Source organism: Armigeres subalbatus, chromosome 2 (genome assembly GCF_024139115.2).
Source record: "Armigeres subalbatus isolate Guangzhou_Male chromosome 2, GZ_Asu_2, whole genome shotgun sequence".
In the NCBI taxonomy this organism is placed as follows: Eukaryota; Metazoa; Arthropoda; class Insecta; order Diptera; family Culicidae; genus Armigeres; species Armigeres subalbatus.
In genome coordinates, this window is record NC_085140.1 from 122420277 (window position 1) to 122447949 (window position 27673).

Genomic DNA, 27673 nt, shown 5'->3' on the forward strand with positions numbered 1-27673 from the left:
GTGTGTCGGCACTGCCGACAAATAATAAGTGTTGAATGTTGAGGAAGCTGATTTTTTAAAGACTTTTTACAAAAAACAATATATTTTGAAACTAGAAAAGATGAGAAAAATTACAGGTGGAAAAGATATTCCTTATATTACCTATAAGGGTCAGCGTTGCCCTAGTACGGTTACCCTGATTTGAGTAAAGGTACCCTTACCCATATTAGAGTACCCAAGGTTTTGCTGAATCTGGGTAACTTTGGCATAACTCCGGTTAGGTTCAGGTTAGTTTTTCTTCGGCTTAATTCCCGCATACTTGAATGAAGCAATTCCTCAATTTTCCCATTTAGATGTTTATCAAAAAAAAGAGCAATAAAGTAATAATATTGATAAATGCTGAGACAAATAAACACAATAGTGAAGGTGCAATAAACGGTTTTTGAAAACGCAAATCCGGGTATAAATAAACATTCCACACAACATAGAAAACCATACTTTGCATGATCGGCCTTGGCTCTAGCGCGGTTTGGCTGCCTATTTGCGGGAGTGGAAGCGGATGCTGCTGCGCTATTGCTACTGTTATTGTTCAAATCGGTGCTTCCGGTGGTGACTGCTTGTGGTTGATTGTTGCCATTGACGGTGTTGGTGGTGCCACTAAGTTGCTGCGAGAGTGGTGATTGTGGTGAATCGTTAATGATTGCAGTGGAATTGGTGGTGGAAGTGGTAATTTCAATGGAAGCATCCGGTGTGGCGTTTTCGTTCTCGGCCGCGCTCGGTTCCAGATCGATGCCACCGTTCTCGGTCTCTGACGGCGGTTTCGGATGTTCGTCGCCAGATTTCTTGGGGGTACGCACGTGGTTCGAGGATGTACTGTTGTTGCGGCTATTGTTGCAATGGGCCGAGCACGCACACATACACACATTGGTTGAGTCGATTCGATGTTTGACAATCATGTGAATTAGCACGTGGTGACATGTGGGTGAGATTTTTTTTCGAATTAAAACGATAAAAAGAAAAGAATGAAGAGAAGAATTTTGAACACAAACAGCAGAACTTAAAATTATCTCTATGTAGGAATCATCATGAATTGATAACGTCTCTGATAGGCTTTTCATGTTTAGATAGTTGTCAGTAACAAAACACTAACATGCATTTCTATGTGGAGTTCTCTAGTGCCTCTGAAGCGTTTTTCGAGTAGATGGTTTGTGTAGATTTTTCCCTTTTGTCGTTTTTAGAGTTATCACAAAGCACATTTAACTCACACGACAACTTACCTTGGCGTGGAGCTACCTGCTTGGGCATTCTCTTTATCTTCGTCCGGTTTGTGGGGAGCATCGATTTTGACGCTCTTCTTTTTCTCCTTATCTTCTTGGATAACGATATTAAGAATTTGTTTGGCACGGTCCTCCGAATAGTCAACGCTCTCCAGTGCCATTAAAATGATCCGCTCGGCAATGTCTTTATATTTGGTTTGGAGACGAGCCTTGACTGTTAAAGAAAGCAAAATTAGATATTTACAAACGATTCCAAATTTCATCCCACTTGATTGCAACTTACTTTTCTTTTTCTCATCATGAGACTTTGGTTTGGCAGTAGGCGTTTGAGACTCCGCCCGTTTGGCATCCGCACCCGACTGTGATTGACCGTCTTTTTCGGAACCTTTGCGCGACGAGCGTTGATTAGCCGATTGATCGCGCTTCTCGTAGCCCAACTTGATCAACTGTTGCGAAGCCGTTTGCACGTTGTTATCAGCATTGGCCAACACATCCAAAATCAGATCTTCGTCCGCTTTCGGGAAGAAACTCTTCAGGTATCTAAAGATAATAAACAGATAGTGGAAATTTAATAATCAATTTTTGAAAACGATGTATGTTTAGCTTTTGGGACAAAAAATCAAAATGAGATTCAGATGAATCATGCAAATTAGCGTAAAACGGTAAAAATAGAAAAGTATGAAAAATGATATAATAAAGTCAAAATAATTCAACGTCTACGACGAGTAAACACACGCACACTCACAAATGGTGTCTTGACAAAAAAAATAAACGAAACCAGATAAAAGCAATCTACAGTTTGGAGAAGTAACAACATTTATAAAGTCCCTCTCAGAGAACAGGGAAAGAAGAGAAACAACCTCAGTCTCATCTTGGGCGATGAATGCGGCTTGGGCGAGTTGTGCCGGATGTCGAATCCGTTGCTGCGAGGCGATCCGTGGTAGTAGCCGTAGTAGCTCCCGCTGGCACAGCTGGCCGGTCGCGGGATCGGACTAGCGGTGCGAGAGGTGGAAACCTCGCTGCGGCCGCTGAGCACCGGGGTCATCTGGAAGGCCGAAACCACCCCCATGGCCGTGTTGTGGAAGTGGCGCTGGGGTAGCGGTGGGGTCGAGTAGGGACCCGGGGTGGTCAACGGGTGCTTCTCCACCTGCAGGGCGCTTATGACGACCGCTTCGCGATTGTAGTATCTTTGGGTAGTTGTTTTTCAACAGTTTTAAAGAGCACACATACACGAAAGAAAGCGGTGGTAGTATTGCGGCGATGGTAGTATTTGGAACGATTTAACAGCGCGACGCGTTTTCGGTTTGACAGGACAATTCGTAAATCGGAAATGCAGCGTGCGATAAAAAATATACTTTTGTGTTAGAAATCGTTAGAAATACTTGGAATGGCGGAGTTGTTGAGGGTCGCTAGACAGTATTCAATGACGTGTTTGCAAACAGTAATAGATTGTCTTGTTGTGTTATAAGTGTGTGCACTTTGTGTGGAAAATGATAATTAATGTGTTTATAGCAAATATGTCATGACTTATATGCATATCAATGGTTTTGCATGATTCTGGAACAAAATTAAAGACCACATTTTATGGATAACTGCTCCCGACAGCAGCCATCAACATCGTACCTAACTAGAATATGGGAAGAAATTGTTGATGTACCTAGTACTTAGTTGACGATGTGCACTCAACCCTCCACCATCTTTCTGATAATTAATTACAGTGTTGGATGTGAGGAATGGTATTGGATCAAAATTTACCTGAAGTTGGCAATGTGACCATGATAACTTTTACTACGAAAAGGTGATCACCAGCGTTACGGTTTTTAATTATGCTAACAGCAAATGAGTGAGAACTACGCGTTTTATCACAGCTTGTCGGTTCTGTTAATAGAGGTAATAAACTATAGAGGACGATTGTCGCTGCGGTTCCCTTTGTTATCGTCCCCGAACATATTGGGTATCTATCTGTCAAAACGTACTGATTTTTTCTTCGTTGACATTTAGTGCCCTATCCTCGCCAGCAAAAGATGTTTCGCCAGTGACGACAGCGACAACCTTCCTCTATAGTTTATTACCTCTATTGTTCTGTTTCCTGGTTTCCGATTCTGTTTTTGCGTTTGCATCAGTTTGCAGTTTTGTATTCAGTTTGATATGTGGGGTCTCCTGTCAGCCTTGCTAGCCTTGTCCTATGATTGCCAATCCGGATATGGCGAGTCCGATTCTCGGTTCAGTCTGGGATGGTTTCGGGTGAGAAACATTCTTGACTCCCTGGGCATAGTGTATCCATTGTACTTGCCACACAAGATACAAACCCACGCAATGGCGGAATACAAAGCCATAGAAGAAGAAGACCAGAAGACGACGTATTACATTTAATTCCACCACGTTGTAATCTTCACAGATATGCATTCTGCCCTAAACCACGGCATACAAAACACAAGGCAGGCTCATCACATATGTAAACATTCAGTTTGAATGTAAACATGTGACGTCATTGCTATCTTCGCACAAGCTGGACCGAGACGATGCTCTACGGTCGCAGCATGCTTACTTTTGTACTCCAACATGTGGCGATAAAATATGCGTCACGTTCGAAGTGTCATTTTTCTAACGAGCCTACCTTGTTTTCTGTATACCGTGCCCTAACCTGTATTAAGGCCGTCTTCAGTGTCTCGTATTTGACTGTACTTATTTTCATGGCTTGTTGTGATTATCAATTGACCTTTCCCGTCAAAAATATTCTCATGTTTTATTGTCTTAGTCAGTTCTTTGACTTATTGAATGACAATTTTCACAAAGATCCCATATTTTACCGTTTTGACTCATATTACGAGCACAGAGGTCTTTATAGCATATGAATTTAAATATATTTTACATCTCATAAAAAATCTACTCCTCCGCATATTTTTAGTCGCAATGTAAAAAAAAGCGCCAGATAGACGCCAGCAAAAAACATACCCTAATAATAAATGGTAGGGGAAATGACGGCTTTGGCAGGTTTTGTTCTATTATTGTCAGGGAGGTTTTCTGTAACCAATTATGCTCAAATTTGGCCTAAACATTCTTTGCATATCAAAGAATATTGTGGCCGAATTTCATATAATTTGGTCAACACTGCCGTAATCTGGAAAAGTGACGTAACAGCCATTTTACAACATGCATGTTTTCATTTTTCTGTTAAAGAGCTCGATGAGTAGTACTTGTTAACACCAATTTTGGAAAATGGCGTATACGTCACTTTTTCAGATTACGGCAGAACAAAAACCCCCCTGACAATAATAGAACAAAACCTGCCAAAGCCGTCATTTCCCCTACTTTGATATTTTTCAAAATTTGGCTGCCACGTGGTGGATTCTGGCAGAGAGTGCTTTGATTGCACGTGTTATTTGTAATGTAGATAAATTTTACACATCTATGAGAGCCTTGGAGAATTATCATGAAAGTTGTCATTTTGTTGTAAGGCACAATATTAAGGGGGAACAAAGATTGACATCAAATCACTACTTGAATCTATGAGACACACGTTTTTGTACCTAGCCTTATCCGATTTGCTTGCATTCGACGCGGAAGCCTTCCTAATTTTGAAAATTGGCTCAATTGCGTTCCGGAGTTAATAAAAAAACATTGTTTTTCCCCATTTTCCCCAAGGAAAAAAAAAACATTTTTTTGTTCAAAAACTGCTGCAATGCATTCAACGCAAATAAATGTGAATTGATGGAAATAACTGAATCTGTCTTCCTTAAGTGCAACTTTGACCTCTCTTATGTGCTTTTGTTGTTACTCCTATATGTTTTCTTGTTTTATATTGCAGGTTGCAGTGGAATGTCAAAATGCATGGAATCTGGCTAGCAAATGTTGAGGAACGCCTGAAAATCTTGCAACCAGTGTTGTTGGCAATGAAAATAAAAAGGTTTTGGTACTTCGCAAAAACATTTTTTACAGTCTTCGAGGAGTCAAATATTATCTTTGGTTTTCAGCCAGTCTACTAAATTATGTCTACTTATTTGTCTATTATTTGTTACATTTGGCTTGAATGCCTCCAATGTGATTTTTAAAAGTAGATTTTTGATCTAGCAGAAGTCTAGCTTCGCTAGACATTAACCAATTAATTGAAACCCCCGTCATAGTGACAATATGTCTGCTAGAAGGTTTCAAATAAGAAGCTCTCGGCTTCCGTGGGAAAATTATAAGCTGAGTTTTGGAAGCATTCGGCGAAATTTTCCATTTTTGCAAGTAAGTGGAGAAAATATTCAAATCTACTACAAATGACAATAATTGAACAAAACCTGTCAAAGCCGTCATTTCCCCTATTACCGTAATATTTTTTACCCCGTGAATCAATATGTTGGAAACTTAGGTATGGTAAAATTATATCTGAGCTCTGGTAAAGTTCAACGGTCATGGTCACGAAAAGCATTATGGCCGAAACCACCATCGGACCTATTTGGATCAAGACAAATCCAAAGCCGGTCGGTGATTTGAATGAATATTACTGTACTTAGTTGCATAAACTAAGCACAGACAAACAGACATAACACTTGTGAAATTTCATCGTTCATGGATTAACTGGCCAATTTAAATAATCATTAGTTGGCCAATCGATCACTCGTGGCGCACGCATCGGATTTGCTCGAGTTTGACGTTTGCTCACTACCGCCATCTGGTTCGCAGTTTGCCCAACTTACTAGAAACAACAGATGTCGTTAGTGTTTGTAGGACGATGAATTTGATGAGTAAATGTTCAATGTGTTATGTCTGTTTGTCTGTGACGTAAGTAGATCGATAATAGTAATCACCATAACCCTGTTCGTTACCCGTCTCTGAAATGAATTATAATTAGTTAACTATACTAATTAATGATTTTGTGTGTGTTACTGCTATAGTGGAGATATATCAGCTTCCACACTGACATTCTTCCCTCCCCCTTCATACGGGAGCTTGGCAGAAGCAAGGTCGTGCGATATGTGCCATCACAAATATTGCCCTCGCTCGCTTTCAAATCGACTTCTATAAAACATTCTTCATGCCTGCCGTATCCTAACGGAACTATCAATTCTATACTTTCGCCTCTAATTCTGTCATGTACATGTACGTCTAAGTTTGGAAGATGATATTAGCATTTCCATATCATAGTTAACTATAGTTAATGGACCAAATTGTTAGGGAAGATCCATAAAGTACGTCACGCAAAACTTGGCGATTTTCGACCACCACCCTCCCCCCTTCGTCACACTTTTTGTATTAAATCTCTAAAATTTTTGTATGAGTCGTCACGCTGCTCATAACCCCCCCCCCCTCCCCCCTAGGGGCGTGACGTACTTTGTGGATGGCCCATTATCGGACCTACCCCAACAAACATTAAAAGCTGGTAAAGCGCCTAAACACTCCCACTCAGGTCTAGTCAAGTACGAGACGCTGAAGACGGCCTCACTTTTGAGGTCGAAATACGTATCTGTTAAAGTTACAATCAAGTAGTAGACTTAAGGTGGATATGTAGTACCTAGAAATCAAATATTTCTAAGATGTTCAACTCTTATAGGTCCCAATGAAGAAGGCAAATTTTATTATCTAATATTCAATTGCTTTGCTTTGTTTTTACATCACTGTCGTACTACATGTTTCTGGTTTGCTGAAATACTAAAAAAGTCGCTAGGTCGAATGTGGCATAAATGATCATTTTTCGGATCACATGAACATTTAATCTCTAAAGCCAGCTTAGGTCTTTATAATAAAGATAGGGAAAGGTGGGGAGACTTGATCACCCCTGTTTTATCGAGAACTAAAGTAGTTTTGTTCTAGCGTAATTTTTAGTATAGATCCTCTATACAAATGACCTTTATATGGTAAGTTATTTTTTGGATTGACAGCCTTATTTATTCTGCAGTGCGGTTTGTGTGTTTTGACCTTCCTGAAGATTTTTTTATTGGCCACGCAAAATTTGAGCAACTTTTCATAACAATGACCAAATGCTTTCGTTTTTTTCACAGCACAAAGCCATGAATATGCTTAATGATCTGTACCGATGAAAATGTCAACATTCCATCAAAGTTTTAGGATATTTGGATTTAAAGTTATTGCTTCAATTTGGATACACTTGATCCTCCATTACCCAAGTAACACCGAAAACATCTTTCATAGCGTAGACTTAGGAAACTTGTTGTATGACAGTTATAAAGATGAAATACAAAACATATCATGATCAAAGAAAGTTGTGGAAAGGTTTTTGCTAAACATACCGTCCTAAATCGTAGAAGATGTTTTGTGCTACATTCTCACGACTTGCTGATAACATGTCATTTTTGACAATTATTAGGTTTTTCAAGATGTTTTGTTTTACACTCTCACGACATAAAACATGCCGTCAGAATGATTTCACGAACTTACAAATAACATGTTCATTTTTTGACACTTGTTTAGTCAAAAGATATATAGTTATGATGCGGGCTTAGTTCAAATCAGTGCTTTGAACTTAATTTCAACATCTTTTCGGATCTTAGCAACGGAAATTTTTTTTATCAACTCTATCATCTATCGAGAACGCGCCATATTGTTATTATGCATTCGAGGATGTTTTTACAGACGAATTTTCAAATTTCATGCTTTTGGTAAAATGCATGTTTTTCTACAATCAATGGCGCATGAATTTTTGAGAAGTAAAATAAAAAGTTACCCGATGAATCACTACTCGCATATTACGCAAAGACATGAATTTCAAATTCCATGTATGTATATTTTAATAAATTATATCGAAATGGAAATCATGGCTGATTTCAAGTATGCATTTTTATACATTTTTGAAAATACTCTATTTAATAAAATATTTGTCACCACCTTTATTTGTATCCAATTTGACAGATCAAATCATGTTGAGAGAATGTTATTGAAAACTTACTCCGAACTTAACTTTAGTCTTGTGAATGTTTTACGATTTCTTTCCTGCAACTGAGAGATGTTAAAAATTTCAACAATGTTTGCGCACACACAGGCATCATCTCAATTCATCGCAGCTGAGTCAAATGGGTTTGGGTCTAAAGCCCTCAGTACACTGTTTGTCATGATGACAAATATTTGTCAAGTTTAACCGGATATCTATCAGACTGACTAGAAATCGACATGGATATCAGGCTGACTTGACAAATATTTGTCATTATGACAAACAGTGTACTGATAGCTTAATTCGCCAGGTCTTATATAAAGGTCACTCCTGACCAGTCTTCCCACGAACATGTGTGATGTTCAACACAAGTACATTTTCATCAACTCGTGTTGAACACAGAACGTGAATTATTGACGTACTCGAGTACAACGGGATACCCAGTACCTGCCTAAACAAACTTGTACTTAAGTACAAAACACGTGTACAAACTTGCTTTCAGTTCCGAGCGGTCTGAGAGTCGATAGAGTAAGAGACAAAGAGAAAGAACAAAATGGAATTCGGAAACTATACACGCTGAAATGAAGATGCGCAGTGATGGGTAGATCTGAAAGGTTTTTTTTGCGAATAATTTTCTAATGATGCAGCACTTTTTCATGACGGTAATGACCAACTGATATGGGTTTTCAACATCACGTAAGAATAATTAAGAGAACAGAAGATGTTGATAAATTTGATTTCGATTCACATGCCGCTATATAACTTTAGTTGAGCATGTACATTCCACAGAGAAGGAATAGAAAGCGCATAATTCCACATAAATAAAAAAATATTTGTATGGGAAAAATCTTACATGGGGGGAGGTATAGATAGTAGAATCTATAGATGAGCGAAAGCATGGCTGAGTCGATTTTTTTGCCCGTGCACACGCGCATATGACGTCACAGCCCTTAACGTTTCCATTGAAATCGTGACGTCATGCTCGTTTGGAGACACGTTTGACAGTTCGTTTGGAGACAGAGGATTTATCTTCGCTCATCTATATATTCCACTATCTATAGGGGGAGGGGGTATTCAAAAACCCGAAAAATTTGCTTACGTAATTAGTGTACGGCCCCGAATGCAACAAAATAGGACAACATGATTGTTTTTCGCTGAAGTGACCGGCTTCTGACGGTGTTTTCGGTCAAGAATTTATTGGTTTTCAATATGGTGACATAAAAATAGCCATCTGTTTTGCTTTTGAAATATACAAATATTAGCAGTTTGATGAGTTCGCACTAAATACCGTATTTAGGGAGGGGGCATATTCAAGGCATGAATTTACTCAAAGCGGAGAAATCATAACATTTGAAAATATAAACCTAATTTTTGCATGAACACTTTACTGAGCGTTCTAAAGTACCAAACCTCATGCAAATATTGAGAACCCAATTTTTCCCATATCCGCACATCTATGATTTTGTTTACTGTCTACATTTGTTTTGTTCGAGAAGCTTCTGGAATTATATTCAGCGGCAAAATTTTACAGCCAGATTATACATGGTACTGTACAGATGTACAGTACATATGTACAAAATGAAACTCGAACGCAAGTTCGGGTACAAGTATACTTTTCGTGCGTATGCGTACAAACACGAAGCAAGGGTACAGATGGAGTATACGAACAACTGTACTCAGCGTGTTCGATGTTCGTTTGGGAAGACTGCTCCTGACGGAATCCAAGTTTAAAAGTGCGGGCACACCACTCGATTCAGAGGCGGCGCACAACTGTCATTTTTGTTGATTTAGCTTTGCTGCGTCGCAGCATCCCCATAAAAAATTTGACAGCTCCCAAATTTCACGATCATCCGACGAAATCGGGTGACTATCAAATCGACCTATTTTCATACCGACGAAGTCGATTATCGTTGACTACTTATTTTCGTCGCCAGATTTATTGAATAAATAAATCGGTTGCTGATTTCATCGGTTAAATAATCGATTGATTGTATTTGTTGCCTATTTTGATCGCCTGATTAATGAACGTACGAAATCGGGTGCCTGTGGTTATGAATTAAAAATGAAGCAAGCTCGGAAGCAAGTGAGTATTTGATAATTAAAATATTTAAATTCGACTAATTTGAGAGTTTTTCAGACCGAGGTACGTTAAAGAACATGCCGGAAGACTGGTTTTCCGATAATTAGCAGTAATCAAGGTAAGTAATAAGTTTTGAAAGATTTTCACATCTGTGTGGATAACTGGCTCCCAGAGAAAGTTCGACAAAAGTTTGGAAATGGTTCTTTAGATACTCCAGTAAACCTAATCAATGATCCGGTTACTTCAAATACGGTCAAATGGTTACATTCTACAACCATTTGACCGTATTTGAAGTAACCGGATCATTGATTAGGTTTACTTTCCTTGTGTTATTTGACAAATATATGGAGAAAAAAAGTCTGAAGCAAAATTTTCCCACGATCTGCGGCTGCAGTTGAAGATAGATATTTAGTCACAGTTTAAAACGGGAAGGTGACAATTCGTAAAGTCGTAAAGAGATGGGATATTTGATCCGTGCCGATATTTTGTAGCTTTCACTCTAGAAAATTCATCCAACTAAATACCTGAAAACAAAAGGATATTTTCCAAAATGTCATTAAATAGTTTTAAAAAAATATGAAGATTGAGAGTACATAAAGGTAGCATTCGTCGGACTTTGGTCCCCATGTATTCTGATTATGGTCAGATTGTTGATATTCCGTGCTAATTAATCACGTTGAAACATGGGAGCGTACTACATATTCGAGGTGGAAAACTATCTTGCCGGATGATCGCGTCCTAAGGTCCACGTCCTAAGTATTAAAAGATTTCATTCGATTTCAGTGTGTATTCCTAGAAAACTTCATAATTTTATTTACGTAATTCCTTATTTTTCTTGCAGAATCATGAAGTTTGAGGCGATCCCGCTCGATCGAAAAAGTGTTCGTGCACTCTTGTCTGGGTCAAGATCTTCGGAAGTATGGACATTCCTCGAATAATTGTCCAAGGCATCCATTAAATCGATTAAACACCCTATTTGGTCGGATTACAATATTTTGCACACCGATCAATCTCTAGATTTAATCTGATACACTAGATGATGAAATTAAATAAACCGATTTAACCAAATATTTCGTGTGTTGTTAATTATTTTCCTCATAAATTAATCTATAGACTAAGTGTGATCTGCTCCCTGGTGAATTTTAATGAAGCGATTCAACAACCTACTTTGTCTGATTTGAATATTTTATACATCAATAAATCTATATATTTGATCTAATCTGATCTACGATGAAATTTAATAAATCGATTAAACACCCTATTTCGCCTGATTTCATTATTTGCCACACCGATCAATCTATAGATTATTTCTGATTTGCTCAATAATAATTTTTAATAACTCGATTAATTCTCTCGTGATTTTTGAAAACATCGTAAGTCCAAATGAGAGACTCTCTTTCATTACGCTCTCTTTTGCTAATATCTAGGCTAGTTTGAAATTTGTTGCAATATTTTCACCTCAGCACACTAGACAAAGCCATTTTCTTCAGATCGGTGCTGGAAAATCCAATGTAAATGTTAGTATGGCTTTGTAATAATCGAAAGAGAAAGTAAACAAAGAGAGCCTCTCTTTTGGACTTACGACGTTTTCAAAAATCACGCGAGAATTACTCTATTTCATCTGGTTTCATCACACATCATTTAATACGAAATTGACCTATGATTCATTCGATTTTGTCGATATTAGTCTACCGATTTCGTTTGACGTCGCGTCGGTGGTGTCCCCTGTAAAAGTCCCATATGGCTTGGTGAAACAATCTATAAATTCGTCGGGTCCTACATAGATCGATCGTACCGACGTGAACCGATTTAGTCGGGGGGAAAGTCGGGAGGATTTTTTATGGGGATGCGTGAAATAATAAAAATGACAGTTGTGCGTTGCTTTCGTATCGAGTGGTGTGCCCTCGAAAACGCTAGCACTTTTAAACTTGGATTCCGTCAGGGGTGTGTAGATCGAGAATCCATCAAATCTACGCAGAGATATGGCCATTTCCGTAAAAACGGTACCGGAAACATGAAATGATTCATTTCATTTATTTAGTTAACATCTAAACAGATAACACTGAATCAACAATTTGACGCCACAATGCACGGTTCGAGGCCGCATCTCTCCATCCTCGGATACGCCCCACGCTCGCCAAGTCGTTCTGCACCTGGTCTGCCCATCTCGCTCGCTGCGCTCCACGCCGTCTCGTACCTGCCGGATCGGAAGCGAACACCATCTTTGCAGGGTTGCTGTCCGGCATTCTTGCAACATGTCCTGCCCATCGTACCCTTCCGGCTTTAGCTACCTTCTGGATACTGGGTTCGCCGTAGAGTTGGGCGAGCTCATGGTTCATTCTTCGCCTCCACACACCGTCTTCTTGCACACCGCCAAAGATGGTCCTAAGCACCCGTCTCTCGAATACTCCGAGTGCTTGCAAGTCCTCCTCGAGCATTGTCCATGTTTCATGTCCGTAGAGGACAACCGGTCTTATTAACGTCTTGTACATGACACATTTGGTGCGGTGGCGAATCTTTTCGACCGCAGTTTCTTCTGGAGCCCGTAGTAGGCCCGACTTCCACAGATGATGCGCCTTCGTATTTCACGACTAACGTTGTTGTCAGCCGTTAGCAAGGATCCGAGGTAGACGAATTCCTCGACCACCAAGGTATCCCCGTCTATAGTGACACTGCTTCCCAGGCGGGCCCTGTCGCGCTCGGTTCCGCCCACAAGCATGTACTTTGTCTTTGACGCATTCACCACCAGTCCAACTTTTGTTGCTTCACGTTTCAGGCGGGTGTACAGTTCTGCCACCTTTGCAAATGTTCGGCCGACAATGTCCATGTCATCCGCGAAACAAATAAATTGACTGGATCTGTTGAAAATCGTACCCCGGCTGTTACACCCGGCTCTCCGCATGACACCTTCTAGCACAATGTTGAACAACAGGCACGAAAGTCCATCACCTTGTCTTAGTCCCCGGCGCGATTCGAACGAACTGGAGTGTTAAATTTTTGTCACACAGTTTTGCACACCATCCACCGTTGCTTTGATCAGTCTGGTAAGCTTCCCAGGGAAGCTGTTCTCGTCCATAATTTTCCATAGCTCTACGCGGTCTATACTGTCGTATGCCGCCTTGAAATCAACGAACAGATGGTGCGTTGGGACCTGGTATTCACGGCATTTTTGAAGGATTTGCCGTACAGTAAAGATCTGGTCCGTTGTCGAGCGGCCGTCAACGAAGCCGGCTTGGTAACTTCCCACGAACTCGTTCACTAATGGTGACAGACGACGGAAGATGATCTGGGATATCACTTTGTAGGCGGCATTAAGGATGGTGATCGCTCGAAAGTTCTCACACTCCAGTTTGTCGCCTTTCTTGTAGATGGGGCATATAACCCCTTCCTTCCACTCCTCCGGTAGCTGTTCGGTTTCCCAGATTATGACTATCAGTTTGTGCAGGCAAGTGGCCAGCTTTTCCGGGCCCATCTTGATGAGCTCAGCTCCGATACCATCCTTACCAGCTGTTTTATTGGTCTTTAGCTGTTGAATGGCATCCTTAACTTCCCTCAAGGTGGGGGCTGGTTGGCTTCCATCGTCCGCTGAACTGACGTAGTCATCTCCTCCGCTGCCTTGACTTTCACTGCCTGTACTCTCAGCGCCATTCAGATGTTCCTCGTAGTGCTGCTTCCACCTTTCGATCACCACACGTTCGTCCGTCAAGATGCTCCCATCCTTATCCCGGCACATTTCGGCTCGCGGCACGAAGCCTTTGCGGGATGCGTTGAGCTTCTGATAGAACTTGCGTGTATCTTGAGAACGGCACAGCTGTTCCATCTCCTCGCACTCCGCTTCTTCCAGGCGGCGTTTCTTCTCCTGGCGGGTCTGCTGTCTCCGCTTCCGTCTATAACGTTCCACGTTCTGCCGGGTACCTTGCTGCAGCGCGACCGCCCGCGCTGCGTCCTTCTCCTCCAGAATCTGTCTGCACTCTTCGTCGAACCAATCGTTCCGTCGACTTCGACCTATATACCCGACGTTGTTCTCCGCTGCGTCGTTAATGGCTGCTTTAACTGTACTCCAGCAGTCCTCAAGAGGGGCCCCATCGAGCTCACTCTCTTCTGGCAACGCTGCCTCGAGATGCTGCGCGTATGCAGTGGCGACATCAGGTTGCTTCAGTCGCTCTAGGTCGTACCGCGGCGGTCGTCGGTACCGAACATTGTTGATGACGGATAGTTTTGGGCGCAGTTTAACCATCACCAGATAGTAGTCAGAGTCGATGTTAGCGCCACGATATGTCCTGACGTCGATAATGTCGGAGAAGTGCCGTCCATCAATCAGAACGTGGTCGATTTGTGATTCTGTCTGCAGTGGTGATCCCCAGGTGTACCGATACGGGAGGCTGTGTTGGAAGTAGGTGCTACGAATGGCCATATTCTTGGAGGCGGCGAAATCAATTAGTCGTAGGCCGTTTTCGTTCGTCAGCCGGTGAGCGCTGAACTTTCCAATAGTCGGTCTAAACTCCTCCTCTTGGCCAACCTGAGCGTTCAAATCTCCTATGATGATTTTGACGTCGTGGCTTGGGCAGCTGTCGTACTCACGTTCCAGCTGCGCGTAGAATGCGTCCTTATCATCATCAGTGCTTCCGGAGTGTGGGCTATGGACGTTGATTATGCTGAAGTTGAAGAACCGGCCTTTGATCCTCAACCTGCACATTCTTTCATTGATCGACCACCACCCGATCACGCGCCTTTGCATATCGCACATCACTATGAAAGCTGTTCCCAGCTCGTGTGTGTTGCCGCAGCTCTGGTAGATGGTATGATTACCTCTAAACGTTCGCACCATTGATCCCTTCCAACAAACCTCCTGCAGCGCTACGATGCCGAATCCACGGTCCTTGAGCACATCGGCGAGTATGCGTGTGCTCCCGATGAAGTTGAGAGATTTGCAGTTCCACGAACCGAGTTTCCAATCGCTAGTCCCTTTTCGTCGCAGTGGTCTTCGCCGATGGTTCCGGTCCGTACTCTCTTGTTGATTGTTCGTTGCTTATGATGTTTTAAAGGCTGGCTTGCAGGGCCTGACACCAAACCCCCTAAATTTCCGGAGGACCATTCCTCCTTATTTCCGGTGGACCATGGTGCACAGTTTCACTTAGAGTCCCTCGCTGGCACTCGGACGATGATCAGCCGCTCCTAACATGGAGAACAGACGCTGTTGTGAGCCGATCCTGACATGGAGAACAGACGCTCAATAAGATTTGCACCTCCGGAGAGAAGCAAATCCCCCCTTCCCTGTCAGCATACGACCATAGTTCCCACCGGGGTTGGTTACCCGATCTTCCCTAAGGTTGCTCGTATCCCGGCCAGCACCGCGGGGAGGTAGGGATAGGAGTTGCTGGGTAAGAGGCTAAGGACCGCGAGATGGGGTCTATTTTATTCCTTCAGGTACGCGAAGTACCAATGGTACGCTTTACCCAGCATTTGCCGTACCACATGAAATGATAACAGATCGGAATAATGCAAATATGAGTATCTGACTTCATGGCTTTGCGAGACGATGATTACAGAAACATTTCCGGAATGATAGTGTCCATTGCCACCCTTACAGCAGGTTCCATGGGCTTTCCAGGAGGGCCGGTTTTGGCACCATCTGGGTGTCAAATTTCATATTTGCCCAAGACGATGAATGTAGGTGTAGGAGCTTTTTTTAAAGATACATTTTGAGGACTGTAAGACTCTCTGGCCAATTTGTAACAGGTTCCGGGTGTTCTGCGAAAGTGACATATGTTCAGGGTGTATGGCCAATCCCGTACCGTTTTAACGAAAATGGTCATATCTCTGCGTATACCTAACGAAATTTCGATCTCCAGCCAGCATTGGTCAGCATATTAGTTCTAGTTTCTGGGGAAAGCATAAAACATGATGGCAGTAAACGTGATATCGAAAAACCCGGAACATCTCCGGTGGCCAAGGGCCAATCAGAGGTTTGAGGATAGTATACTAGAAGAGTTTCCGCGTCCCATGGTCTCAGTATCATCAAAATCAGATCATTCTACGCAAAGTTATGTTGATTTGAACTTTGACAAATTTTTGTGTCTCAACATTTTTGTCTAACCTGTATAATCTACGCTCGCTCAACTGCCGTAATCTGGAAAAGTGACGTAACAGCCATTTTACAACAGGTATGTTTTCCATTTTTCTGTTAAAGAGCTCGATGAGTAGTACTCGTTAACACCAAAAATGCACGGCGAGTGGATCCCCCAGAAAATAACTGTGTCCATTCACCGGCCATCGAAATCGTGAGTACTATGAATGATACCGCCAAATTTTGTACAGGTTGAGCAGAAGCAATGGTTTTCCGAGGATGACTTGTTGGTCATAAGAGTTACGTGACGCTAATGAGCATTGATTTCTGCATCTGCAATATAATTGTTGTGTTACACTAAAACACGTAAACTTCACATATTTATGCTTAACTAAATGAAAAACACGAATATCATTTTAAAACCAATGTTTAAATTCATATTTTAATTAGGGTAGAGTGCCCAATAGTGAACCCCCAACCAATAGTGGACCCTCCAGCCATTTTTTCATTATTATAGCACAATAGAAACATTTTGCAATGAAATTCCATCGGGAGAACCTACCTTACAATCCTATCATTTGATTACATGCATTGAAATTGCTATGGAAAGTAAAATTAGCTGATTTTTTACAATTCTATAAAAAATAAACACGAGAGTGTCCATTATAGGAATATTTTTGGGGGGTCCATATTAGGGAAGAAGGACGTCCCGAAACGAAACATGAAAATCAAATGAAGTGTCGACTAAAGGGAAGCAATTTCCTATTATGGACCCCCAGGGGGTCTACTATAGGACAAATTCAGTCCGACTTTACAATGTTAATTTCAAAGAATAACGCCGAGTATTTGAGTGTTTTATGTATGTATCGTGAAGAGGAGATGCAGAGCTTGAAATTAGATATCACGCAAAATTAATATTTTGAAAATTTCCACTCCTTATGCCAGGAAGAGCAAAATTTCGGTACTAGGGGGTCCACTATTGGGCATTTTACCCTAATTTAAATGAAAAGTTCTTATGCACGGCGAATGGGTACCTACCCACACGGTGAATGGTGCCCTAACACGGCGAAAGGATACCCTAATTCCTGAATATGCTTCCTGAAGCATCTCCATGAAAAATCTTGAAGTTTGATACCCATATCGATAGGGTTCTGAACGTTTTTCAAATTGGCCACTTCCCCCGGGGCACCTGGAACCCACTACAGAGCGGTCAGGGTAACTGATCGTCCTGAATATGCTTCCTGAAGTTTGATACCCATATTGACAGGGTTCTGAAGGTTTTTCAAATTGGCCACTTCCCCCGGGGCACCTGGAACCTACTACAGAGCGGTCAGGGCAACTGATCGTCCTGAATATGCTTCCTGAAGCATCTCCATGAAAAATCTTGAAGTTTGATACCCATATTGATATGGTACCGGATAATATATACGTGATTGGAAGGATATACATAATTGACCATAGTATCCGGAAACAGGTTTACTGAAATGGCCATATCTCGGATATTTTTCAACGGATCTTAGCGCAACCACCCACATTCAAGGCAGAAAAAATGTGTTTTTGTCATGGCCTCCGAAAATCCGGAACATTTCCGGTGTCCGGTGGCCAGTATTCGTGGCCATCCATGTTCCTAAATCTTGACTAAATTTGCCGTCGAATGCTTCCGGTTTTGTCCAATTTTTCAGAAAGTTATAAGGATTTGAATTTGGGCCAAATTTTGCCTATCTCAATCATTTTGCCTAACCCCTGTTTATATCACTGAAAAATTATCTACATTCATCTATCTTGCCAAAGCAGATATTTGGGGCCATCCACAAAGTACGTCACGCTCCTAGGGAGGAAGGGGTGGGACTTCTGAGCAGCGTGACGACTCATACAAAATTTTTGGAGTTTTAATACAAAAAGTGTGACGAAGGGGGGAGGGGGGTTGAAAACCGCCAACTTTTGCGTGACGTACTTTATGGATTTTCCCTATTCTGATTTTCATGACTATTTAAGGTTCGTGACGGTTCACGGGCCCTCCTTAGCCGTGCGGTAAGACGCGCGACTACAAAGCAAGACCATGCTGAGGGTGGCTGGGTTCGATTCCCGGTGCCGGTCTAGGCAATTTTCGGATTGGAAATTGTCTCGACTTCCCTGGGCATAAAAGTATCATCGTGTTAGCCTCATGATATACGAATGCAAAAAATGGTAACTTGGCTTAGAAACCTCGCAGTTAATAACTGTGGAAGTGCTTAATGAATACTAAGCTGCGATGCGGCTCTGTCCCAGTGTGGGAATGTAATGCCAATAAGAAGAAGAAGACAGTTCAATTTAAATTATTTGGAGAGCTCTAAGATTTACTAAATTGCCTAAAATGCACGGTGAATGGCGACTTGACGATACATGGCACTAAAAACGTGCAAAAGGTGATGAAATATATCTTCTTCTATTTTCTCTATTTATAAAAATAAGTTTGTATTTTCTTTGAGGCAATATAACTCACGAACGGATGGACCGGTTTGTAACATTTTCTCACTAATCGATTCGTCTTGAGGTCAGCTGTGTTTATATACAAAAAGTTTGCAAATTTGAGGGGAAAAGTTAAAAAAATCAATATTAGGGAGACTTAAAAAAAAACTAAAATGCGATCGCACAAAATATGATCTAGATGGTGGCGCTGCAATGAACTCAACAATAATTGACAGTTAGAATACAAAATAAAACAACCCCAGCAAGGTCGGGTTCGTTGACCTAGTATTTGTATAAATGCTCAAAACCATTTCATGATAATGATAAAATACATTATTGTGCGCAGAATATGGAAAATTTCAAAATATGTGGGCAGAATTAGGAACCATAGGGCAATACCGTCCCATACCGTTTTTTCGCATACTGAAATAACAGCCATTAAAGTTCCAAATCGCATTTTCCATATACAATTTCAAAAAATCTAATTAATTAAAACATCATCGAATCTTGTTAAAATTCATTCATTCAATTCTATCATTCGATAGATTTCCGTCAAACTATTTAGTTCGATTGAAGCATTGCATAGTAGCTAAAATCGTGTTTTTAGCGCGTTTAATTAATAGCACCTTTATTCTTGATTATGTGATTTAGCGTAATGGTTTCTTCGAGACATTTTATCAGTAAATCGACGCGCTTCTTTGGAGTTATTCAGTCTCATGATCAATCCCCCTAAAAGTGAGATGAAAAATTTATTTTTTCCACTTTACAACATGGAAGGTATATGTCTTCGCGATAGTTGTAGCAAAAGTTCTCCTGAAAAACTTTGTCGAAGACACCAAGTTCATAATTTCATTACTTTTGGAGATTTATTGCATTTTATGCCACCAAGTTTTGAACGTGTTGGATGTATAAGCATACAATCATATGGAGACGCATGGTGCATTGGTTCATCAACTCCTTGTTGGGTGGGTGATCAGGGAATCAATATTCGAGCAACGCCTAACAATATACCCTTTGTTGTCAACAGAGTTTGTTACTGACAAACGCACCTAGCGACAAACCTTTATCAGAACCCGAACACAATATGACAAGAATCATTTGCCTTGCATGCTCTGATATTTCCGAGAATACGATGCTAATATTGTAATCATTGTTGTTTTCTCGAATATTTTCATAAAAGCAGAAACTATGATAGCATAAAACCGCAATTTGCTCTAGAAATAATGCAAAATAACGGGATGAAAAGTTAGCAACAAGATTGTCTTCTTTTTTGTTGCTGACAAAAATTTTCGGATCTTTGTCATTATTATCTCCGACAAAAACAAAGCTTTGTCGTTGGTTCTCTTTTGTCGCTTGTTTCGCAAGCGCATTTCAGAAAAATTGATTCCCTGTGGGTGATTGATTTCTACCTTGCAAAGTAGGAAATGGTTTTTGATGAAACATTACCTACACTCGCTTACAACTCTACAATTAAGGTATTAATTTAAAGTTCATTACTTGTACTTTGTTATGCGTATGAGGTTGTCTGCCACAATTTGCCTGGTGTCAAGTAGCAGTTGAATCAAACATGACTAAAAATGCAATAAAACTGTTATATCTTTTTTATTTTTTAAGTTTTTAAGTCACAATAGCCATCCAACGGCGTATGTTAATGTTATCTAAAACTTTCTAGAACATGGAAAAAATGTAGAAATGAAAATGAAAAAGATACGATGAAAATCCCATTTTTAAGCATGAAACGTAAACAATCTCCAAAAGTCACGGAATTACGAACTTGGTGTCTTCGACAAAGTTTTTCAGGAGAACTTTTGCTACAACTCTCGTGAAGACATATACCTTCCATGTTGTAAAGTGAAAAAAAAATCATCTCACTTTTAGGAGGATTGATCATAAGGCTCAATACCTACAAATAAGCGCGTCTACTTACTGAAAAAATGTCTCGTAGACACCATTACGCTAAATTGCATAATAAAGTTACTATTTTATTAATTAAACGCGCTCAAAACACAATTTTAGCAACTGTGCATTATTTAGTTATGTCCAATCAGGCCATGTAAATTCTTAAGGGGACTGTTATGCGGGTACTTTCAATATGGGACGAATATGACTTGGTATTTTTTTTCACTCATGGACATACAGAATCGCAATTTTTATTATGAACTAGCAGACCCGACGAACTTCATTTCGGCAAAAATTGTTTTATTCTCTTCAAGAGAGATTCAAGAGCTAATTATGCAGAAATTTCAGTTTCATTTGTATGGGAGCCCCCCTTTGCAAAGTGGGGATGGGTCTCGAACCATCTTAAGAACCTTCCCCGGCCCCAAAAACCTCTGCATACAAATTTCCACGCCTATCGGTTCAGTAGTTTCCGAGTCTATAAGGTTCAGACAGACAGAAATTCATTTTTATGTATATAGAAGAAGAAGAAGATAGAAGAAGAAGATAGAAGAAGAAGATAGAAGAAGAAGAAGAAGACTAGTAGACCCAGCAGACGTTGTCCTGCATAGTAGGCGAAAATACGCGATGTGATCTGCTCATGCGAAATTTCCATACGAATCTTAATTTTAGTTTTTCACTATTTTCTCAAATTTACTAATAATTTTCGCATGAGGAAATATCATATAAACCCGTCGGAAACTATAACGAATGTAACTGCTGAAGGAATAAAGAAAATCCATCCAGCCGTTTTCGAGTTATGTGGATACGAACACAGACCATTTCATTTTTATTATACAGAAAAAAGAATAGATTATGGAAGTACGTAAGCAATGAACACTATTCATTGGGGTAACTCAAAAGTGACGAAAAGTCAAATGGGACTGTTATGCGAGTGGTCAGTGAAGATTCAATATAAATATTTAGGGAGTTTCAAAAGAGTTTTGATCAATCATTCTTTGAGTAAGTAGCATTCATTTTTCAATCATGTCTGTGGGGTGACTGTCGTGACTACCTACGTAGATGCTGTATTATTTATATGTGCGTTTTCGAACGGCTATACCTACACATAATACAACAAGTAGAATCCTGCCGGCGGATCGCTTGATTAAAGCCATTAAAGCAACAGATGGGCATGATATATACCTACTATTACTTGAACAACATTCTCCAGCATTTGAGCTGGAGCGAAAAAATGAAAAAGTGGTCAGGCATAATGAAAAAAATAAAATGGTGTGTAGTGGTAGATGCGGTAGATGGGGTTGAGTAGCAAAAGTGTTATCAAAGAGGGGAGTGATGGTAAAGTGGTATCTACACAAAGATGAAACAAAAATAAACACAAAGAGATGGAATTGGAAGAAAGGCATCATAATTTAGCACGAAACACGCTGCTGCTGGCCGGAAGCGATACAGGAAGCGTCATACAGGTGCTAGACATTGCATCCGCAAGCCACATCCACGTTGCTTTGAATGATTAATACATGAGCTACACGTTCGAGGGCATCAACATTTGTTAGTGTGATTGTCGTTAGTGTGATGTTTTTTGTGTATGTTTCTATTGCTGCTTGCAAAAAGCTTGTTTCAAAAAGCGTTAGTAACAAAGTAGATCGGAATCTGTCTTCGCAAGAAGTGTATTGAGGTTCTCAGTGTACTGCCGAGAGGTGGCACAGAAAAAATGAATTTAATTAGGGGCAAATTACTCACTTTTTGAGCAGCATTCGGATATGGGTTTCCGGGACGGTCGGGAACATCGAGTTAATTTTGGCAACGGTGGCATCAGTCTCGGCTGCGCTGACATTGTTGGAAAAGGATGTCTCCTGCATAGCGTGACGACCGAGCCCCATTCGGGGCGTGTGTGGGCTAGACCGTACCATTGGCGATAGCTCCTGTTTTGCGAGGGGTGAGAAGGGATTTGGGGTTAGTGGCATCGAAAGGGTTGCACAAGTGAAATACTGGGTGAAAGTAGGTCCGTCAGACAAAGCTATTTTTAGGAGTATCAGAAGTAGGACAACGGGATACTTACAATTGGATGTTGTTGTTGCTGCAATTTGGTGGTTAAATTGGGACTAGCTGTTAAACTGGGAACACCCGAGGGTGGATTCTGGAAAGCTTGTTGAGCTGGGTAGAACGAGTTACTTGAAGGGTACACGTGATAGGGAGAACCATGCACTGGCTTTATTTTTACAGGGCCGCAGATTTCCGCGAGTGGGTAGGGCATAATGGATTTTTGGTGGTACAACATTACACGGTAGGAACATAGCATAGAACGAGAGAGAAAGATAAGAATATACATAGATTTTTGTTCAACATTAATTCAATATATACAACAGCACTAGCAGCACTTAGCGGGATTCCTTGTAGCCCTGAAAAAAGTGGAATCGCAACAACGAAACTATCACGAGCTTTATTTATGTACCTGAACCGAGATGCTATCATTTGAGATGTGCAGCGGAGCACCCGTCTGAATTTGGCGAAATCTGGCGCGTGGATCCTCCCATGTTGTCGTTTTTGTGAACAAATTCACGTAATAGCTGAAACGTGATCGGAAAAAAAATCAAAATTTGATTATTAGCCTCCTAAAGTTATGCAATCGTGGTGTTTTACTCTCATGGGTGTGTATAGAACAGTAATGGAATGTAAATATTAATCATTCTACAATGGCCGCCATATTGTTTTTCCCCATACTACAAGTTCATGTTTTCCGATATGTTGACGCATTTCACCCATTTCGGAAAATCTTTACATTAAATAACTTTTCCGCACGCAATTATGCATCAATGGATCCAATTAGCACTTACTATCGGCCTGTCCGGGCATCGTATTTACAATCCCATCCGGGAGGTAAACTCATCTGCTCGATCTGCTCCGACATGTTCACTCGCACTGCCTTACTGTTGAATACTGTAAACGGGAGCCTACATTTTGGCGTTTTCACTTTTCTGCGACTTGTTTTCCATCATCATCGCCCACCACCCATCATTAATGGACATCATTTTCATTAGCATTGATGATGTTGCGCGATATGATTCGAGCGTTGCTAAATATCACTGGATATAATCAGTTCAGACTAACAGAAGTTATTTCAAGCAAAAGTGCTTCCTAAGTATTGACATAGAACATTATTTATTTGCTCTTATTCGTGACGGTGAATCTATTTCACACGTCTTTGAGAATTGCTTGGTATATAAACTGTCGATAAAATATTTACCAGATTATCAATAAAACGTTATAGCCTAGAGCCTATGATAAAGAGTAATTTTATGCCAATTGTCATACATTCAATTGGGTGAACTGTTCCGTTTTCCATTTCACTGAACGAACATAGGACATAGGAGCTGTGAGATGAAATTACGTTTAACTTGTTGCGGTAGATAATGAAGTGAGAAATGATAGTCAATAGGGGAAGGTGCCCCGAGCAAAGTCCGAAAACATAATGAGAGCATATAGAAAACATATTTCGATATTGATATCAAAATGAAATCATAATTTGTTTTCAAATATGAATCATCATGACTGATTACATATTTTGATCTCATTTTGCTGTTGATTTCTAAATTGTATGACCTGACATCAAAATGTGTACTTATTTCGGTATCGGAACCAATATCAAAATTAGTTTTCGATTTGCTCTCATCGATAGCAGGAATAGTTTTCGATTTGATGTCACAGTAAGATTTTTCTGCTGTAGATTTTGATCTTTTAACCGTTAAAACGACCAAAAGGATATCAACCTGAGTTATCAAAATTAGGCGATTTCACTACAACAAAATTAGTTATCGATTTGCTCTCAAGCTTTGCTCGGGGGAGAGACTTGTTCAAGTTTTGTTCTAGCGTATTTTTTAGTATAGATCCTCTCGACAAATGACCTTTATGTGGTGATTTGTTTTTTGGATTGACAACCTTATTCAAAAATGTATTGGAGGTAACCACTTTCCCTTCGATGGGACTCGAACCCATGACCCTACAGTACGCTAGACTGGTGCTTTAACCAACTAAGCTACGAAGGACCTCCGTCGGCCTTCGCAACCTAGCGGCTACTGAACGAGCTCGAGATTCCCAAATTGGACGCATAGTCAAATCAATGGACGCAGGATAGGGATGGGTTGAAGTGAGGTTCGGATTTGGAATCGACTCGACACTAATGCAAAATGTAAGTGAATGCAAACTAGTCAATGATCAATGGTAAAAATGATAATTTCAAAAATTCTAGTAAAACGTTTTTCTAGTTTATTTAGTTTGTCAGCTTTATGTGACCACATTGAAAATATTACTCGATTATCCGGAGTGTTGAAAAAAATTCGATAATCGAGCCATTTTTTGTTGTTGCTGAAAATTTAACTTTTACTCAAATAATCCTTATTTCGGTTATAAAACATCTAATAAAATATCCCGTTGGTCCGTTCATGACTTCTGACTACCGTTAGAGGTCAGCGCCGATCCGAAAATTGTCGGCGGCAACGTTTGTCATAATTTTGATCGGCGATGGCTTGGCGATTTTTATTACGTTCGTAACGTAAAGTTTTTTTTTCAGGATATTTTAAGACAATAACGGGAGGATCCTTTTAATTTTCCCGGAAAAATCTAATGAGCTGTCCCAGGAGATTCTTTCAAGTTTTTTGAATTTTCAACAGCAATTGCTCTAAGGTTTTTACGGGATTTTCCTTGAAATTTTCACGGGAAATTGTTTAGGAGTTTGCCTATGCCACTGGGCAGGCATGCTTCGAATTTATTAGAGTTTCCTTGTGATTTTTTTTAAAGTTACACAAAAACTGTTTCCAATGGAATTTCAACTGGATTCTTTACGGATCTATTTTTGGATTTCTTCGTGAAATTCCTTATGTTGTCTATTAGTAATTCTTTGGAAATTCTACGAGAAAATTTTTAAAAGAAGAAGGGTCCGTTTGGTTGAAAGTAATTTGACCGAATACCACATGGCCGAATAATACGTTAAGTCGAAAGCTATTTAACCGAATTCAATTTGTCTGATACGGTTATTATGTGGAAAATGGTTTGGCGGAACGACTAAACTAGTTATTTGGACGAAAAAGCCGTATGCCCTTACAGGTCGTTTGGTCGAAAAGGCCTTGTCATCGAAAATTCCATTCGACCGAAACGGTAGTTTAGCAAGAAGGGCAATTTGGCTGAAAATGTTATTCGGCTGATCGGATTATACGGCGAAAAACGTCGACCCGTTCAGCCAAAGGCCATTTTCGAAAAAATAAGCTGTCGGAGCAAACGTTTTTTTCGGCCAAATTATCAGTTCGACCGTATATGATCTTCACCCGTACGTCGCAAACCGTTTTCGACCTTATGTCACCTCGTCCGGCCAAGCAGCATTTTTGGTCAAACGATTTTTTTTTCGGCAGCTTGGGCAAACAACACCATATGTTCATTTCGGCCAAAGGGCTCTTTTCTACCAAACGACCATCTAGGCCTTTTTGGCTAATTGACCTTTTCGATTAGACGACTTTTCAGTCAAATGACCTGTTCGCACGAACGACATTATCAGCCATATGTCTATTTCGGCCAAATGATTTTATGCCAGTCGAGTTTCGGATTAATGACATATTCGGCCAAATAACAAACGGCCCTTCCCCGTCAAAACATTTGATTTCAACGTGAAATTCTGTGGATTTCAAAAGGAGATCCTTGGAAATAAAAAAAACGCAGGAATTCTTCGAGATTCCCAAAGGAAATTCTTTGAAATTTACCCGGGAAATTTCTGGAATTTGCATTGTTAGTGGCTAAGCGTATTTGCAAGCCATGGAGTGTGAGTTTGATTCCCACCCTACACTCACAAAAAACTCCGCATTATATTCATGAGTTCACACATGGATTTTTGCAATGGATTCCATATTTTTGACACATATATTCCATGCGCCCACATGCATTGCATGAGTGTTCACACATACTATCCATGTGGGTTATACCACAGACAAACAGACGTAACAGCTTGAACATTTTTCTAAAAAATCCATCGCTCAACTCCTCTACCACCATCTTGCGAGCATGTTACACGAAGCACTATTTCGTATGACATTGTCACCAGAAGGCGCTGAAGTGAAATGTCAAACTCGAAGGATTACGATGCTAGCGCCTCTAGTTGTGAAACGCGCAATCAATCAAATTCAAATTGATCGTTGAAGTCATGGTCGATGGTAATTTCTCTAGTGTTACGTCTGTTTGTCTGTGGTTATACTATTCATGTGTGAATTTGTATGCAAATAAGTATGTGCCGACGAATGATATGCATATTTCAAAATACATGGATTTTTGCCATAAAGTATGTGTCGATTTTCCTGAGTGTAGTAAGGAGAAAACATTTCGTGAAACGGAAAACGCTCCACTTGTTCACTAGGTGCTGTGTGAATGTCCTGTCCGTTGTCTAAAGCTAAGTATTAAGTATCCAGTATGTGCGAGCTCTGGTCAAAGATGGTGATCCTGTCTTTCTTTCTTTCAAATTCTACAAAGAAATCTTCCTAATTTTTAAGGAAATTTACTCAGAATTTCAATGGTGTTTTCGAGATTTCGAAGGATATTCTTCAGAATTTTCATTAAAAAAAATGTAAGGAGTTTCAACGGGATTGCCATAAACTGTCGGCGGCGACGGCGCACACCTCTAACCACCGTGTGGTCCTCCGGGAAATCTGGAGGATCCCAAAAAATGAAAACTTCTAAATTTTATCGTTAAGCACCAAGATTTTCTGATGCATTTGTTTTTGTATTATGAGTATGCACTTAATGTTGTGGCTTATACATGCTGAGGTCTTCCGAAAATTCCGGAACATCCCTGAAATAGAACAAAAAATAATGAATTTCATGGCATAGCACCATTTGACATTCTAACAACGGAATTTCTTTCATTTGATTTATTCGAACTAAGGCCTCTGCAGTACATAAAATTCGTCTACATTCAGCTCGGTCAGTATTTGCACGTCGCCAACGTAGTCCACGGAGGGACCTCAAATTGAACCACCTTGTTCTCTGCGTACCTCGCCTTCTTGTCCCCTGTGGAT

At 40.4% G+C, this 27673-nt stretch overlaps 1 protein-coding gene and 1 long non-coding RNA gene across 4 annotated transcripts; one reads left to right on the top strand and one right to left on the bottom strand.

The window, feature by feature from the left end:
- LOC134215044 (uncharacterized) lies at positions 1–23584 on the bottom strand. 3 transcript variants are annotated; one of them, XM_062694300.1, is made up of 8 exons: positions 23456–23584; positions 23074–23188; positions 22681–22830; positions 22362–22543; positions 2117–2443; positions 1540–1796; positions 1257–1470; positions 5–864 (listed from the first exon to the last, which is right to left on the bottom strand). In XM_062694300.1, the coding sequence occupies exons 1-8, from the start codon at positions 23527–23529 to the stop codon at positions 171–173; spliced, it is 2013 nt and encodes a 670-aa protein (XP_062550284.1). In that variant the 5' UTR covers positions 23530–23584; the 3' UTR covers positions 5–170. The 3 variants fall into 3 exon arrangements, with proteins under 3 accessions (XP_062550285.1, XP_062550284.1, XP_062550286.1); XM_062694301.1 differs by lacking the exon at positions 22681–22830 and having other exon boundaries at positions 1–864; XM_062694302.1 differs by lacking the exon at positions 2117–2443 and having other exon boundaries at positions 8–864.
- LOC134215043 (uncharacterized) lies at positions 9939–11266 on the top strand. Its single transcript, XR_009980011.1, has 3 exons — positions 9939–10210; positions 10265–10325; positions 11049–11266. It is a non-coding gene; the product is annotated as an uncharacterized LOC134215043 (long non-coding RNA).
- Positions 23585–27673: the final 4089 nt, after the last annotated feature.

What these genes read in the sequence shown, in the direction of transcription:
- LOC134215044 (XM_062694300.1), bottom strand. Translation starts at nt 23,529, where the DNA reads ATGTCGGAGCAGATCGAGCAGATGAGTTTACCTCCCGGATGGGATTGT. An exon ending in ATGATAGCATCTCGGTTCAG is followed by an intron (nt 22,831 to 23,073) that starts GTACATAAATAA and finishes GTAAAAATAAAG; the next exon opens with CCAGTGCATGGTTCTCCCTA. An exon ending in GCAGGTAGCTCCACGCCAAG is followed by an intron (nt 865 to 1,256) that starts GTAAGTTGTCGT and finishes TTGCAACAATAG; the next exon opens with CCGCAACAACAGTACATCCT.